Source organism: Tenebrio molitor, chromosome 9 (genome assembly GCF_963966145.1).
Source record: "Tenebrio molitor chromosome 9, icTenMoli1.1, whole genome shotgun sequence".
In the NCBI taxonomy this organism is placed as follows: domain Eukaryota; kingdom Metazoa; phylum Arthropoda; class Insecta; order Coleoptera; family Tenebrionidae; genus Tenebrio; species Tenebrio molitor.
This window is the reverse complement of record NC_091054.1, coordinates 10,519,161-10,536,568: the sequence shown is the minus strand read 5'-3', so window position 1 is coordinate 10,536,568 and position 17,408 is coordinate 10,519,161. Positions and strand designations below refer to the sequence as shown.

Below are 17,408 nucleotides of genomic sequence, written 5' to 3'. Positions count from 1 at the left end.
GGGAAAGGACAACGAAGAAAATGGATTTTCTACGCCAATTTGGAATTGACGAAATAAGATCGCCTCTTAAAACTGAAACTGCACCGTAGTCTATTTAAATTCAGCGAAATAATAATCTCTATTCTCGGAACGACGAATGCATCCTACGGTACATTTCACGGTGCATTCACAAAATGAAATTTTCCGTAAAATCGCACTTCACACTCGCCAAAAACATTTTCCATTCCTGCTCTCAGCAACCAGATTGCATGAGTTTTTCCGTATTTTTTTGGAACTTTTCCTGGCTTCCTTTATTTTCGCGGGGTCGTCGCGAAGGTTTTTCAGTCGATCTGGGTGGATTTCGTCGGCGTTTTTCGTCGAAACGTCAATTCCGCATCGCAAAATACTTACAAACGGAGAACCGGAGTTTGGAAGTTGGACACTGCGAGAAACAGCACTGCGCGAATGATATTCTAATAAAGTTGTTAAAACGCGCCGGTTTATCGCGACCGCTTTGTTAAACTGCAGGTAAGAAGGAAACACGTTTCTTATCTGGGGTCACACCTTATCAACGGTTACGCTTGATATCAATGTGTCATAAGCGTAAAGGTCACCATTTACGTACCTCCGCTCGCAGTCGCTCCATACAAAACGGCGGCGTCCGCCGTCGGCGGCACAGTCGTCGCTGCCGCCGCCGCCGATCGGATTAACCGTCGAGGGGCTCGATTAATCCGCGGCGTTTTGGGGGCCGAAGCGACGCGTGCGCGCCGCCCCAGTCGCCGAACTGAGTAATCCATCTGAAAGTTCCGGGAATAATCTCGACGAGCGAGCAGGATCGCCGCCCCCGACTATCGATTGTCGTCTGTTTATTTATCACGAACAGCTGAAATGCGATGAAAATGAGTGAAGAGAGCGATGTGACCGCCAACCTAGTGATGTTCTTCAAGATCATCATCGTGCTGGTGTTCGTGTACCCCCTGCTCCACTACACCCTGCTGAAGTCAGGGGGCGGCGAGCCGGCCCCGCAGACGGCGAACTACACGGATCCGCCCGTCCCCGAGCCGCCCGCCCCCGCGAGGAGAAGAGCGCCGTCGGTGGAACAGCCGTCGTGCCCTCCGTTCCAACCCCGAGGGATCCTGCGGGAGCTGTGCGAAGACCTCGTCGTCCGCCGCGAGCAGTGCACCCCGGAGGACTTCCACGACCTGGAGAAGCACAAGCTGCCCCGGCCCCAGACCAGGAACGACACGAAGGGGGAGCCGAGGGGGACCATCGTGGGGTGCGTGGCGGCCGGGCTGCTGCTCACCTCGCTTGGGGCGGCGTTCGTCGAGCTGTACAGGGCCAAGAGCCAGACCACGGTGAAGACGACCAAGCCGCCCATGAGCCGCAAATGTTCGCTGGCGGATCTCACGGTTCTCAAGCACAACCGGAAGGAGCTGGTGCGGAGGGAGTCCATCATGGAGATTCCGGAGACCGGGGGCTCCATTAAACAACTGGGTAGGAAGGTGTCGAGACCACCTTTGCGTTTAGATTAAGGTAGCGCACTTGGTGGTGTCTGTGTTGTGTTTACCATCCCCTTAGTGTTAATGTTTTGGGGGTTCTTAGAGGCGGCACTTGTTTTGTTATATTTTCAACGAATCTCTCGAGGTCTCTTCTGCCCCGACACTTCCCAATCTGGGTAGCTCGTACTGTCAAAATCTCACCACACCAAAAAAATTGTCTTTCTAAACACAACTTGACACTTTGGCAGCTTTGACAGATCCTGTCATTTTGACAGTACAAAAGCACCCCCAACGACAAAACAATGAATTGCGTGGACACATTTTTCAGTGTTTTTGTAGTAGGCCATTTGCACAATAAATTTTGATCATTTGAACAGTTCTGCCACCACAAATTATAAAAGTACGAGAAACGGGGTGCTAAAAATGGTACAAAGTGCCAGCACTTCCAGAATACGTAAAAACGAACGTTTGGGTACCTAATTCATGTCCGAGATAAGCAGAAATGTCACAAAAAATATGTTCCAGTAATACCTACATTTTTATCGATGTCGCAATTTTGCAAAGAAAAAATTATTTCACTTAAAGCCGCAAACCACTATCTTTACACGACACATTAGCAGTAATTACCACGAATACATATCAGCTCAGGGACGAACGGTTAAAAAAGAAAATTTGTTGTAGACTTGACTAATTCACTATGATTGTCAAGTGTGGCCAACTGTGCATTTTGCTATCAACAATTCACACGCCATTTTCCACGTTCAAAATCATCTAATTCTGGATTATTCTCATTTATGATCAACGTATAGACTCCGAAAAGGATATCACAGCGTAGTTGGAAGCAACTATAGTGCCATAGAGCTACCAGTTGTCCATCTGTTTGAAAAGTAATGTACAGTGGCGAGCACGGAATTTCGCACACATTGGACATTTCACTGACATAATTTTATTAAAATGAGATACTGGCGGCAGTTTCGTGACAGTTTAGGTGAAACATCAGTCATGATAACATATATCCATGATATATATATCAATCATGATTGATTATAATGACCATAAAGCTTAGACTAGATAGTTTTTTTTAATGACATACAAATTGGTGTGCGAAATTCCGTGCTCCCCACTGTACTCTACTAACACGTTAAATTATCTTTTTAGTTACTAACCTAGGTTAGCTGTTAGTTACTACAAAACGTTTATTTTCTGTTAATAAAAAATTGAGACAGTTTGCTTTAATTTCAATCGCCTCATCTCCGAAACTCGACGCAACAGCTTTACTCGATTTCAAATTTAGGTTAGATTTTGACAGGTGACAGCTCAACATAACCTCTCCGCTCGGTTGAATTATTAAATAACGCCGCAATCCATCCCTTTTCCTTCGTTATTTGTGTGATTTAGGGCGCCGATGGTTTACTTCTTGGCATTTTCTGCCTTTCCACTTCGTCTTAGTCGGATCCGGAAGCGCGCCCTCTTGGCGCCCCATCTGGATACAACCCCCGCCGAAGCCCACTTATAAGCCATCGTCTTCGTCTCCGCACGCACCCTCCCGCTTTGAGCGTCTCTAACCGCCCCCATGTGTGAATAACGCTTTCCGACAGGTTTTAGACCGCCCCCTCTGTACCGCCGATGTTCCTTCCCGGCGGGCCCGAGCGAGTTTTGCGGCAACTCTTACTTGCAAGACTCTCGCCGCACCTCCGTCGATTGTCGGCGACTCTCCATCATCGACAGCAGAAGGAGTTCGATGTCTGTCGACTCCAGGAAAGCCTCGATCGACGCGCGGCGAGTGTCGATCGATAACGAGTCCCCGGAGCGCCGCCACTGGTCTCGACTCGTCCACCGACACTGAGCCGCTTCGTCGCAAATAATCAAAACGTACCACACGTGCACAATTTATTTATGTAACGGAATGTTTACAATGTCATATATTTTATTGTAAGCTTTATGGTTGTTATTAAAGGGAACGAAACGAGCATCCCATATAAAATTAATTTATTTTGAAAAAATAATTTACACTGTATCGTTTCACCTTGCGCATAAATGATAGTTTGGAATGGTTCATTAAGACGTAAACGGATCAGACAAGAAACACATTAAAAATTGTAAATAGACATATGATAAAGGCTTTATAAAAAAATTACAACAAATCATGATCGGTTTTGTAAGGCTGTCGCGTTATTACTACGTGTCCTCGGGGACCTTCCAGTTGAGGAGCTTCCCTCTGTCGTACAGCTCGGCCAAGGCCTCGCCCACTTTGTTTTGAGCTTCCAACTGTTTGTACTTTTTGTACAAGTGCAGCGCCGCTCTGGCGTCTTCGACGGAATCGTGAGTCTCCGACTGTATCTTGACACCTGAAAATATCGTTAGTACTAGTGCGCGCACCCACCGCACGCCCACCTACCCAAGAAGTGCCACGCCAAGAATCTGAGCGACACCATCCTGTGATGGGGCAGATGGAACAGGTGGACGGTGTCGGCGACTTGCTCGGGGGGCACCACCAGATTGATCACCCTGAAAGCAACCCCTTCAGTTCGCCTCGCCTCGCCTCGCCCGCGAACCCACCCACCTGAAGTCGTTCTTCAAGCCGTGCCCCACGAAGATGACCCCACTGTCCTGCAGAAAGCGCAACTTGGTGTACGTCGACTTGAGCGTGGTCAGGTGCTTGGAGCTGAAGTTGGCGTCCAAGTCTCCCGGCTTGATCCCCGAGAACTTGGTCAGGTAGTCGACGACCTGCTCCTGGGTGGAGATGTAGTCGTCGATGAAGGGCACCCCTTCCATAGGGCCCGACCCCCGGATGCACGTTATGCGCGCCACCGACATCTGCGACGGCTTGATCATCGACATCTTGCCGTCGCTGCGCAGCTCCGCTTCCTCTTGGTTGAGCGTGACGAACTCGGCGTCCATCGCCACCAGGTCCGCCTTCTTCGGGAACTCGTTGTCCGTGAGCGGCGTGAACGTGATGCCCCCAGTGCCCCAGCTGCGCGCTATGCACGCGTCCTCGGTGAACACCTCCTGGGGGACGACGCGAGTGAGTGCTGCCAGATGGCGCTGCGAGCTTACCTTCGTTATCGGCGGGGATATCCCCGACTGCGACTCCACTATCTCCCTGGTGGAGTAGTACAGGATGCAGGGGACCTTCCAGTCAAGGCTGAACCAGACCGCCTCCTGCGCCGACACCGGCGCTATGCTAAAATCATTAAAAAGATACCATCTGTGGTCCGCGCGTTGCGCGTCCGACACGTAAGAATCAGGTACGTTGATCAAAGCCACCACGTTACGCTTCTCGCTTGAAGAGGGGTCGTTGATGTAGCACACCACGGCCGTCAGGTCGTACATTTTCTTGCAGTAATCCTCCGACTTGTCGCTGCCTTCCGACGCCCCGTCGCCGCCCCCTTGCACCTTCTCGATGACCAGCTCGCCGTCGTTCAGCGCTATCGAGATCGAGTGGGGCAGCCAGTTGTTGCTGCAGTACGGGTTGTTCACGGGGGCGGGGGGCGGCACGTTGTCGAAGCTGTGCCTGAAGCGGCAGCCCGGCCTCGAGCAGTGGTCGCCGTAGCGGCACGGCTTCGACGAGCTGAGACTGTTCGCGTGGACCGCGCTCGCCACCGTCGCCGCCTCCGAGTTCGTCACTTTCGCCACGATCTTGTCCATCTGGCTCTGCCAGAACTGCTTGTGCTGGGGGCTGTGCAGGCCCGTGTTGATCGCCAGCAACTTGGGCAACGACTGAAACATGCGGCGATGCTCCCCGTCAAGCTTTCCCTGTTTCGCGACTCACCTGGAGGATCCTGGTCTGCTGCGTCGGCGAGAACTTCTTGCACTCCTCGCACCACGCGGGGGTGGTCTGCTGGGAGCGCAACGAGCGGGCCAGGATGTCGCAGAAGCTCCACTCGTCGCGCTCCGGCTCGTTCGTCGGGTAGATCAAGTTGCACACGAGGAGGATCGACTCTTTCTTCACCTCCAGCTTGCACTTCAGGCAGGAGTGCTTCTGCATCTGCTTCGCGCCCACCAACTGGATGATCTCGCTCTCGCTGTCTTTCTTCTCTTGGTCGATGTTCGCGTTCACCTCCGAGGCTGACAACAAAAAATGTTTTCGTAAGATGGCAACCCTCAATACAACCACAACTGACAATCACCGACCGATAAATACCATTAAATCACATCACCAACACGCTCCACCAGACTTGAGCGCGTCCTTCGCTTATAAAAATAATATCGACTGGCTTCTGTTCAGCACGGCCTCAACAAAAACCTCCCGAGACGAATTTATTATTCCGCACAAGGTCACTCGCATTGTATAACTGGTTGCATAACTCACCTGAACACTTCTTGCGATCGTCGATGGCCGGAAAGTCGGTCACGTTGTAGGAGAACGGCGTCTTGTTGCTCTTCCTCTCGGCGTTCTTCTTCTTGGCCTCGGCGAGCTCCACGTGCAGCTGGTGTATTATGAACCTGTTCCAAGACTGGACAAATCGACTAGTACGATGCTTCAGTGCAACATCCACCGGCGACAGTTGGCAACGTCCGACACCTCCCGGAAGCCAGCCGAGCTTCCGGGTTGTCGTGGGGAGCGACCGTTGCGACTGTTCGCCGGTCGAGACGACTCTAGTACCTGAATGAGGGCGCCCAAGTTGACCTTCGCCTTCTGATCGGATGGAAGATCGCTGTACACCAGGCTGAGAGCGGAAGCTTCGGGGATGGTCCGGAACGCCCGCAAGAAGTTCGCCGGTTGGCAGGGCGAGTTGTTCGACGACGTCTTCAGCATGTGGAAGAGGAAGCCCAACTCGCACGACAAGCAGAACTCTTTGTTGCACAGGTGCGACAGCAGAGTGGCTCTGACGGGCTCGATGTAGTACAGCACCTCGGGAAAGAATTTTATTCGGGGAGAGGACGGCGGAGAGGCGACATACTTGTATCATGGCGTTGCAGTAGGCGTTGGGCAGCGTGGCCTCCAACCCCGTGTGCACCGTCTTGTTGAACTGGTCGAACTGGCACTCGTCAGTGCCAAGCTTGTTGTACTTGACGTCGATCTTCCTGTACCTCTTCGGGATGGCTATGAAGCCGTCGGACTCGTCGAGCTTCGAGTTGCGACCGTCGTGCTTCGTCTGGCTGCGCACTTTGTTGTTGTCGATCTCGTACATCACCTGCGAAGAGAAAAACTGCATTTCTGCGGCGCAGAGTCTCGTCGAAGGGAGGGACTAATGAAAACCTCCTCTGACAAACTTAAAGGTTTATTGCTTAGCTTCAAATATCACAAAACAAACGGACTCTCGCCGGAAATATATAACACAAGAAATAAACAGGCAGATTCTGTGCCAGTAATCGAGTCGTTACGCTGACTAGAGAATAAATAAAATTCGGTTCAATAAAAATAAACTGTCGGTAACTTATCGGGCCTCACTTGGTTTCTCCTGGAGGTGCGCGGGTTGGGGGCGTAGCCGATGGGGCCCTTCATCTTCATGGTGCGCACCACTTCGGAGTCGACGCCCACCGGACGTCTGCAAACGCACACAAGTCAGACACCCGCGGCGCCGACCATTCGTGACGCCCTCACCTGTAGCACTTCTTGGCGAGGTGCTCCGGCCACTCCGACGATAGTCCGTCGTGGTTGATCGCCATGGGAATCACCGAGAGCGGAGTGTCGTAGTCGTCGATCGCGAAGCTCGGGTAAGTCACCAGGGGGTCCCCGTGCTCCGTCATCCTCGAGTAAGTGTTGAACAGCGGCTGCGGTGTCGACGAGAAGAGGTGGATGGACCCGTTGCTGTCCCCGAAGGCTAGAGCCTGGCTGGTGGCGCTGATGTCGAACGTCAGACACATCGCTGCAAGAAATCTACGCGGTCAAGGGTCGACGGCGACGACGACCACCCACCAGGACTGTCCATCTGCATCAGGCACAGTCTCGGCTCGACGAAGGCGACGGTGTCAAGGATTTGAGCGTGGCCGAGAGCCGACACCACCGCCAGTCTGGACGAGACCGACGGAAGGAATCGCAGGTAGAGGGGGTCCAGGACTGTCTGGATGGGAGTCACGGCTCTCATCATCCGCAAGTCGTACACCATCAAGAAGCGGTCGACGGTCAAGTTGCCGTGCCTGGAATGTCTTCATCGATGCAATTCAAAGGAGATAATCCGGAAACGAAATAAAAATCTCTTTTGGTGTTCATATTTAAGCTAGATTTTGGAAAAGTGACAGATCAGGAGTACCTCTGGTGGCAAAATACTGAACTGCATGTTGTCAAACATAACCTGCAATTCCATCAACATAACCTCTCTCGACGGGTGAATTTTAAAATAAACCGTAGAAAACCGTTGCTTTTCTTTTACTTTTTGTACAATTAGAGAGATGGTGGTTCACTTGCTAGTTGTGTTGAAGAAAAATCAGGAAAAAATATGTTGTGCGTTCGTGGCGAAATTCGTCGCACCGATCGGGTACTTTACCTGTTGCTGAAGCCGCAAGTGACGAGAAGATTCCCCTGGACGTCAAAATCGCTCAAGCTGCCGCTGTGCGTCTCCAGTGTGTGTTCGGTGTTCAAACTGTTGGGATCCCTCAAGTCAATCCTTCCTAAGGGATTCCCCGCGCAGACGAACCTGCTGTGAGGTCTCAACATCACGCAGCCTGGCTCCCCCACATCGAGCTAAAATTTTGTGAGGTTATGCTTCCCCCGCCCAACTTTTATGCGTTCTCACTCACGACTTGCATCTCTTTGCACAAATCGACGTTGAAATCGATCAGTTTCCCGTGATGCCCCCCCATGAGAAGCCTCGTGGCCCCCACTTGCAGCATACACTGCATCTCATACATGTTGGCAGAGCTAGAATAAAATTTGAGCGACGCCTCACACGACTCGGCTACTTACGTGTGCGTGAACACCGGGATGCCTCTCCTGATTTGGTATCTTAAACTACTGGCCGTCAGTCCCAAGATCCCCTCGTTTATCGTAAGTACCTGTCTGACGTCCTCGTTGGCGTGTATCTGGAACGAGGTGTACTTCTGCATGGCGCCAGTGTAGTACGACGTGACGTGGCCCTAGAACGGGTGGACTGTAAAAAGGGCGTCGCACCGGTGTCCACTTACGCCTTGGTTGCCCATCCAGAGCAGCTCCTCGTATCGGTCGAAGGCGAGCGCGCTCACGCTGAACCTGTCGCCCCCGTCTGCCAGAATGCATTGCGTCTGCACGTACTCGGACTGCATGCCCATCAGTTCGGGGACGTCGGGGGGCGGCGCCGCCACCGCAAGCTGAAACATCGCCGTGACCACATAACCTCAAAATCGCAAACCACTCACTCCGCTCTGGTCGAAAAACATGCTCGTGTAAAAATAAAAAGACTAATTAAAAACAACTGGTTTGCGAATGTTTGTGCTACATATTAACTTAAAAATTACTTTGTACATTTCAAACGGGACTTAGTAAATGACAGATTGAATTTGGGGAATTTGGCCGTGCCAATCGAGCGACCCGAATTCCCCCAAGTCTGATTTTGTGGAATTGGGAGCTTGGGGGTGGTTTCGGGGGCGGAAAAGAACCAACGATGGTTATTTACGTTTATTTATGTAAATTTCGCATGAGTCACAAAAAAAAAAACAATCTTTCATAACCCAGTTAAATAAATAGAGCCCACAGTAAAATGATGGCTTATTAACTTAAAAAAATGTATAACTAATCTAAAAACAATACAAAAGATTATGTTTACCATAAATATATGACATAAATGACACCACTAATGCTACTGGCAGTATGAATGAAACGTGAGATTGCCGCGTGACCTTACAACTATTTGGTTTTCGATTAAAAAGTAACTAGAGTCACACTAAACTTAAGAAAATGGTGGAGATTTGCCTCAGAAGAAAATGAAAGGGGATACAATAGGGTAGAATAGAATAAGAAAAAAACAAACTAAAGGGGGCAGTTCTCCAACATGAAAAAAATATATCACAAAGAAACTATCACAAATAATCGATAATGACTGGAGCGTTCAAAGATCATTCGAGGATCTTTGAAAGTTCCTCGTGTACAAGTCAAGTGTGTCTGTTTGGGCAAACGTAAAACTTGATGGTTACATGGGTAAATATTATGAATAGAAAAATATGTGTAGTATTACATTGTATTACAAACTAATTTCTATTTTTGTTGTCTATTGTGGTTATCGTAGATTTAGAATGAGCAGTTTAACCAAAATTGTAGGTCGCGTTACGTTATTGAGATCAACTTCAATGAGCATCGTCTCGAGAAACAGGAACATCATCATCCAAGCAATCGAATTTGGTGCCTACAAGTTTGTCGCCTGCTCGGGAAAGTCGAACAACGTAGAGGACAAATGATGAACGAACACGCCTTAACTCTAGTTACGGTCGGAAAACCATGTGATACACGAATTATATAAATAAATTACTTCTAAATATGCACTGGCTATCGGTCGTCTTTCGTAGAAACCGGCGAAGAAATACGAGACCGCCGTGCCGAGAAAGTCCCAGATGAATGACAGCAGTGCACGGTGCCGCGTTGGAGCACATCATCATTCGTTACCACAGATTCATTACCACAGACACAGTTCATCTACCACAGAATGCTTTCAAAGAGCTGAATTGTCGCGTGAAGAAGAAGGTTAAGGTAGGTTTAGCGCTCCTCTCTCGAGGTCCAGCAGAAATCAGCGTGAGGTTTGTTCGAGTGCCCGGTGCATCCTCGTCTGCCATCCCGCCCATTCATTCACACCCAGAATTGACATCGATTAAGCTACTCCTCCGGCGATACGAAAACCTTCTCTCTTCGATTAACATTGTTTTGTTTGGCGCAAAGGCGTGGTGGATAGAGTAAACCAAGAGACGCGCGATTCTTACAAATCAAGACTTGTCAGTTACATTTTTGTTTGTTTAGGTTTTTTTTTGTATAAAAATCGTCCGGAATAAACACAGAAACAACAAATCTAGGTCCAGTCGAGGAAACAGAAATTATTTCGTGACAGTCCTTTGTTTGTTTGCGTAACGTTCATTTTGAGTCGGGTCCGCTGCTTCAGAAGGGTCAGTCCCATCCGTTTTCTTTGATCATATGTGCTAGTTCGATGATGAATTTGCCTTCTTTGTATTTCTGGCTGGACTCGAAAGCGTGTTCCTTCAACAGAGAAAAATCCAAAATGAGAGGCCGAAAATAACGAACACGTGGGGGCGGCGAACGACCCGCCAACAACACTTACATATTTCCAGCCGAGGGTCGTCTTGCAGCATTCACAGTAGATGTCCGCGACGGCGTGCAGACCCGTCAACAGGACCCTCTCCTCGGCGGGGCCGCAGCCCACGTTTACTCTGCAAGGGGAACCCCAAATTATCAATTAACACGCAAAAAAAATTTTTGCGGTGAGCCGACAAAACAAAAAAATTTTTGGCCTTCCGTAACAAGACGTGATGTATTGTGTACGTATTGTCTCTTTCGTGACTGGTTCTCAAACGCCCAACACAACGATGACAATATTATAGAATTGTGTTTTATACGGATGAGGCTTGGTTTCGTAACGAGTGTTTTTTGCCGATGAGGCCTGGTTTCGTAACGATTTTTTTTTCACAATGTGAGATTTTGGCGAATCAAAACGTCTCAAGAGTTTGGTGAAGTGTGTTTAGATCCAGATAAGATAATTAATTGATTTTAATTCAGAATCAACTGCGAACCAACTAATTTAGTAATTTTGATTTTGAGATAACATCAACGAAATGCTCACTTCAAAACTGTTATTGTGACGAGTTTTTATCAATTGAAATCTTGAGAAACTACACAACTTCCTTCATTTAAACCAGCCCTTGTATTGCACAAACCACTTACCAATAATAATTATTCATTGAATTATCATACAATAAATATCGAATCCGTTGGCCTTCCCATCGCCTATTTCAGCTGGCGCTTCGTTCTTTAGACAAAACGCAATTAAGCCACCCCCCAAGTTCCACCTTCCACTTTGCATCGGGGAAAAATCACAACACCCCCGAAAAAAAAATTGTTTAATGGGTGTCGGGTCGCCGTCTTCGCGAATTTCCCGCCGGACGGAATTCGGACGACTTCTTTTATTGAACTATTCCATAATGAATTTCAGTTTCGTCCCCGAAATTTCTCGAGGGTGCCGTAAATATTTGACGTGTGGTGGCGGTCGGGCTTCGGCGGTCCTGTTCGCGATATTTCTCTTTATTAATTCGCAACGAGCTAATTTCGGAATGGGCCAAGGAAGTATCTCGAGGTCTGCATCTATTAACGTTCGGAATTGTTTTGGTCGGGTTCAAGGGTGGAATCGAACGGGGTAAGGATTTATTTAAATTTTAAATCGATAATGGAAATCGTGCCCGAGTTCGAAGAGCCAATCGCGCGAAACACTGCGACGGATCGAAGGTTCCTTATGAATTCCGTCTTTTGCAATTGCGATTGACTGAGGGGGACACAATGAGCCCGAAAATTTGCCAGATTCGCTCTCGATCCCTTCGTTAATTCGACTCGTTTGGGGGTGGAGGCAAAAATTTGTAATTTTTTTTATCCCAACCTCCCATCTCGAATTATTTTAGCAAACGAGGCCTGCATGCACTGATTGTTTTAAAATGCACTGGTCAACACTTCACCTGTTCCTCAAGGAAATATGTTCGTTTGTTTTCTTTCGAGTTGTTCAAATTTACGTTGAAAGGATAAACTCATTTTAAATTCAAGGAAGATTCAAATTAGGAAAACATGAAGCTCACCGACATCAACCATATTTATCTTTGGCTCACTGTACCAGTCACGGTTTAATAATGGAGTCTACCTTTATAATTATGTACAAACAACACTTATTGAACTTTAACGCAGAATCAATATGTACTGATACCGATCGAAAACAATAAACAAATGCGATCGGCTTCAAATAACTTACGAATACGATCCTAGGAAGGATAGTTCTGATAAAAATCAAATGTGAAACCTTCAAGATTGTGCAAAGACTGTTTTAATGGATTTAGTTATTGACACATTTACAACAATACATTTTATTGTTTTATTAATTAAAGAAAACGTTTTTTTATGAGAAAAAGTTGGTCATTCTGATGACAATTGCGTATTTGAAAACAGGCAGAGGCGTACGCGCTTAGAGGGGGGGGGGGGTGAAAAATACGAATTAATTGAAAAAAGAAAACAATGTAGATTTTAAATCTTCAATTGCTCGTTGTAGTTCTTGCAAATTGTCAGTCGGCTTTCAAACCACTGCGTTTTTCCAATGGGGGAACAAAAGAAATCAAGAGGTGTCAAATCAGGTGATTGGCTTGGCCACAATGCTACACTCATCAATCGGTTCGAGAAAAGTTCTTCTGAATAATTCTTTATTGTTCCTGTCGTATGAGCAGTAGCCAAATTTTGTTGGAAATAGCCATTTGTTAGTTCTACATGCTTCAGTTGATTTATGAATGATTCGAGAGGAAGTCTTTGATACTTTTGGGGGATAATAGTTTCATTAAAGAAGATTGAGACAATAATTCGTCTTCGGGACCTAGCAACGTCAACACCAATTTTAATTGGATGCAGTGGCACCTTGATAATATTGTGGGGATTATACAGGATGATTCTGAAATAAGTTTGGAAAAAACCTGGTAATTGGTGATGATGAGAGGTTATAGACAAAAAAAAATTTCTTTTAAAAGTTTTTCCGTTTTCGAGATACAAATGATTGAAAATTTGGTAAAAATCGCTAGTACGCTGCTGAGTGAAAGGTGATTACCTACCTGATTATCTTGGTAGTTAAGCAACAATAACAATCAAAGGTAAAAGGTGCCCGTCAGTCACAAACTTTAATATTTACCTATAATCTGTTTCAAAATCAAAAATCCACCAACACTGCAAAAATACAACCGACAACGTCGCCAATTTTTGTTTTTATTGTGTTTGCAAGTGTCGGAAAAAGAGGGGTTATGAAAGAAAACTGTTGACAGTCGTTTTGGTCGTAGTTCATCGTGTTTTTTTAATTCTCATTTTATTATTTCACTCAAAAGGTAAAATATAGTAGCTACTACCTTTTAGTACATAATAATTATTTTGTGCTACGTAATAAACTCAACAGTTCGATGTCAAAGTTTGGCGGGACGTTGAGCCAACCCAAAAAATGAAATTTATTCTAGGGATTTCTTTGTTTCTGCCAACATAATTCAACAGGTGGTGGATTTTTGATTTTGAAACAGATTATATGACATTATCAATCATTTCCATAGAAACATTTACAAAGCAGTGCGTTTGCACCTATATGCCGTTCACGATTATTTTAAACACGCAGGAGGCCGCGATATTTTTTTGTTAGATTGGCGTCAGGTCCTGTCATATGACGTTTCGTTTTTAAATATTCGCATTGTTGTCAATTCCGTCATTAATTTAGTTAATAAGAATTTACCCAGAACTGCCCTACAAATATGTATGTTTCATTTCAATTACAATTTTACGATTATTGTTCCTAATGCGTTCAATTATTTAAAAAATGTAACAACTTGGGAGCAGTGTTCGGTTGAATTATAACCTAAAATAGATTTATTAAAACAAATCACAATACTGCCAACTAAAATGTCAGATTTTCATAGATAGTCCGAATTTGAAATAATCGTGAATGGTTTATAGAACGTTATTGTGTTCATGTAACAATGGTTGCTAATGAAGTGAACAAATTCGGACAAATTTTCCCTATTCATAGGCGTCGAAAATACAAGGATATAAGGTAATTTCCATCCTTTTGATTTTACATCTAAAAGTCATTTACGCAGAATTATTTTGTGTCAAGGATACTTTACATTTTTTCCAAACTTATTTCAGAATCACCCTGTATACCGACCAAGTATGTTGAATCGGAAAGGTGAAACCAAGCCTCATCAGAAAAAACATGTCTTCTTCTAAAGTTTAGTTTGTGCTGTGTTTTTTTTTAGCAAAAGGGAAGTTGTCTTTAGTTATAGATTATCAATTTAAAAAAATGATAAAGCACAAAATGACAAAAAAAAATCTTGCAGAAAATAATAATGAGGAGAAAATATAAGAAAACAATTGAAAAAGAGCTATGTAAAGAATTAGATGGTTGTGGAGTGGGTAAATTAGAATATAAAAAAAAGAAAATATAGAAACAGCAAAAATAAAAGGATTATAAGGAAATATGCAAACACTTTGACAAATGGAAAAAAATAATAACGAGATAATTTTTTTTGTTTCTAGTCTGCTCGTAGTTCGTGTTGTTTTTATCAAACGGAAATAAAATCTTTACTTATCGCTTAAGTGTCAAATAATTTGCTAATAAGCAAAATAAAATCAATGAGGATTTCATTCTTGGAAGTTTATTTTGGTAAATGATGATATTTTTAATCGTTTTATCGCCGTTTCCTCCAATTTCATATTTATTTCTTTACGACGGCGACGTACTATTGCGATCAAAAAAACCCTTATGTATTAATAACCTCAATTTTGATTGTGTCAATTTTGAAAATGTGAATGTCAGATTTACCGAGAAAATATTCAAAAAGTTGTAAAAATCAGACAAATGGAATAGAACGAGGTTTTAATTAATAAAAAATATAAAACAAAGACCCAAATGTACTCGCATATTAAAAAAAAAAATTTTTAAACAGGTGTCAAATTGACAACAATTTCATCTTTCATATGACAGTTTCAATAAAGCATGATTTAGAGTAATTTTTTTAATGTGAGAAGTTTGATGTCCAAAATTTTATGATCGTAATAGTATGTAATTCGTTTTCTTGTCACACTTTGATTTTTTTTCCTGTCTCGTACTTGATAATATAGTTTTCCAAGGTTAATGAATTTTTTCAAAAAACGTGAGAATAGAAACAGTGACAAGAAAGAAAGAAAAAGGAGAAATATGAAACAACAGCTGAATAGAAATTACACAGGGGTCGCAAGACTCGCAAGTAGAAATACGACAAGAAGCAAAAAAAATAGAAAAACAAGAATGAAAGTGTCAAAAATTATGTTAAAACTTTGACAAACAGGGAAGAAAAATTATTTTAAAAAAATATACAGGGTGTATCTAAAATGCGTGAGTTGATTTTGACACGGAGCAGAGCTTATTAAATGAAACGTTTTTTCTATTTGAATTTTTTACGAAAAATTGAGTAAATTAGCTATCAAAAAGTAGACCCGCCTATGGGTAAGGGCGAAAATTTTCTGCTGTAATAGAAAGAGACTACTAAATTACACAAAACGGTTCGTTTGATAAAAATGGGAGGGCAAAAAATCTTGGAAAACTTTTGCGAATTTTGCAAAATGTTACAGAGTACAGGTTCATAAATTGGCGACTTCTTCCACTGGTTAAAATTAACACACGTATTTCAGATACACCCTGTACACATATTTTCTTCTGCTAAAGTCTATTTTGTGTTGTCGAGTTTTTACTCATCGTTCAAACGTCAACAAATCTGACACTGTCAAAGTAAAACAATTTTGAAATTTAATTCTATCAAGTTTACGTTGGAAAATGTTTTTTTTTTCAACAAAGACTGAACTGCATTTGGTGACATTTTGTTAAGTCATCTTTGATCACTCTGTTGTTTTTTTCTTTCCAACACACAATCATTTTCGATTTGTTTTACATCAAAAAAAATATTTTGCAACGTAGAACTTCTTTATGTTTCTCCGAACAGATTTTTTTTTATCTAACGGTGCCATTTTTTCTCAATTTATACACACGCAATTAGTTTATAATTATTATTTTTCCGCGACAATTCCCCATAATTTTTATTCCACTCCGTGCAGATAAAATCCCCTCTTTCGACATTTTCCCATTCCCGAACCTGACCCATTACAGTTATTGCCCCGTTCTCCTCGTCCTTACTGTTCCCTCGAGCAATGTCTCCTGATATCGCATACCATTAAATCAAAATTGTGCTCAAGAATGCTCCCAAAAAAGAAAACACATACACACACATCCCGCTTCCGCACCTATTGATATTTATGGGAAAATCGCGAACGAGAACGGTGCATCTGGTGGCGGCGCGCACCGCCACCCGATGCCGCACAATTTAACGAAGATAAACGACGCCTTCCTGCAAAACAGTCATTTTCGGATTTAATTTCACCAGTCATTCGAAACCAATAAGCGATCGTTGAAGGCGGGATCGTTTTCGGCGCCGCACACAACTCCGGGATCAGCAACCGGATTTTTCCGCCGTCGCCAAATAATCACTTCAACTGGCAAATAATTGCATTTTATCTGGTATGCGACGAGGCCAATAATTACACGCGAGATGAAAAGACACTTTCTTTCGCTGACTTTCTTCAATAAATTGAAGAAATTAATTCTTTTACACTTTAACACTGAAGAAATGGAGACGCATTTTGTCAATGCAGCTTCTGGTTCGCGCCCCCGATTGGGCGACAAACTCAAATTTCGTTCGTATTAAGTCTGACAGCACAAAAAAATTGCGCACATTGTAGTATGCGGGTTTTAGGGGCGAGGGCAATAATTCCACGATGGATGAAAAGACATTTTCTGTTGGACAAATCGTCGGCTTTCCAAAATGTACTGAGCCAATTAATTCTTTTACACTTCAACACTGAAGAAACGAAGAGGTAGTTTGTCAAAGGGGCTTCTGGTTCGCGCCACCGAACGGGCGACACCCTCGCCCCGCCGAGGTCGATGTCGCTCCACGTAAACACGACGGAAAATCGTTAGTTCGATTGAATATCGAATGTACTTACACTGAGTTGAACAAATACGCCCGGCCTTGGCTGCCCTGGAATGACTGAAAAGAAACAAATCGTCGTGTTAGTCGGGAGTAAAAGAGTTGTTTGATCGATTGGAGGCGCCACTTCCGGTGAATACCGGAGTGTGCACGAGCAAAACCGGGTTAATTCCGAATTAAAGAGTGCGTTCAACGGGATAATTCAATTAGGAGGGTGGAGTAGAAAAATGCGGAGTGAAAATAATGCCGAGTGAGACTCTTCTTGTTGATTAA

General features: G+C 44.6%; 4 protein-coding genes across 7 annotated transcripts in view; 1 reads left to right on the top strand and 3 right to left on the bottom strand.

The window, feature by feature from the left end:
- Positions 1-527, bottom strand: part of Samuel (SAM-motif ubiquitously expressed punctatedly localized protein) — an 86,070-nt gene extending 85,543 nt beyond the window's left edge. The window contains exon 1 of one of the 2 annotated variants that reach the window (XM_069058466.1): positions 391-527. The gene's annotated coding sequence lies outside the window, so the exon portion shown is untranslated. The remainder of the gene's footprint in view (positions 1-390) is intronic. The other variant, XM_069058462.1, reaches the window with a different exon arrangement.
- Positions 527-3,448, top strand: LOC138138496 (uncharacterized). The gene is made up of 2 exons (XM_069058475.1): positions 527-1,473; positions 3,077-3,448. The coding sequence occupies exons 1-2, from the start codon at positions 873-875 to the stop codon at positions 3,322-3,324; spliced, it is 849 nt and encodes a 282-aa protein (XP_068914576.1). The 5' UTR covers positions 527-872; the 3' UTR covers positions 3,325-3,448.
- Positions 3,449-3,452: 4 nt separating this feature from the next.
- PAN2 (PAN2-PAN3 deadenylation complex catalytic subunit PAN2) lies at positions 3,453-9,883 on the bottom strand. 2 transcript variants are annotated; one of them, XM_069058459.1, is made up of 16 exons: positions 8,757-9,883; positions 8,547-8,708; positions 8,329-8,498; positions 8,163-8,283; positions 7,910-8,106; positions 7,342-7,571; positions 7,027-7,291; positions 6,874-6,970; positions 6,383-6,616; positions 6,085-6,333; positions 5,791-5,935; positions 5,251-5,546; positions 4,536-5,198; positions 4,042-4,487; positions 3,877-3,986; positions 3,453-3,826 (listed from the first exon to the last, which is right to left on the bottom strand). In XM_069058459.1, the coding sequence occupies exons 1-16, from the start codon at positions 8,775-8,777 to the stop codon at positions 3,657-3,659; spliced, it is 3,576 nt and encodes a 1,191-aa protein (XP_068914560.1). In that variant the 5' UTR covers positions 8,778-9,883; the 3' UTR covers positions 3,453-3,656. The 2 variants fall into 2 exon arrangements, with proteins under 2 accessions (XP_068914560.1, XP_068914561.1); XM_069058460.1 differs by having other exon boundaries at positions 7,342-7,562.
- Positions 9,880-17,408, bottom strand: part of Ypel (Yippee-like) — a 51,239-nt gene continuing 43,710 nt past the window's right edge. For both annotated transcript variants that reach the window (XM_069058476.1, XM_069058477.1), the window contains 3 exons: positions 17,152-17,195; positions 10,661-10,769; positions 9,880-10,578 (listed from right to left, as the gene is read on the bottom strand). In XM_069058476.1, coding sequence (XP_068914577.1) covers positions 10,489-10,578; positions 10,661-10,769; positions 17,152-17,195 — 243 coding nt within the window. In that variant the 3' untranslated portion in view covers positions 9,880-10,488. The remainder of the gene's footprint in view (positions 10,579-10,660; positions 10,770-17,151; positions 17,196-17,408) is intronic.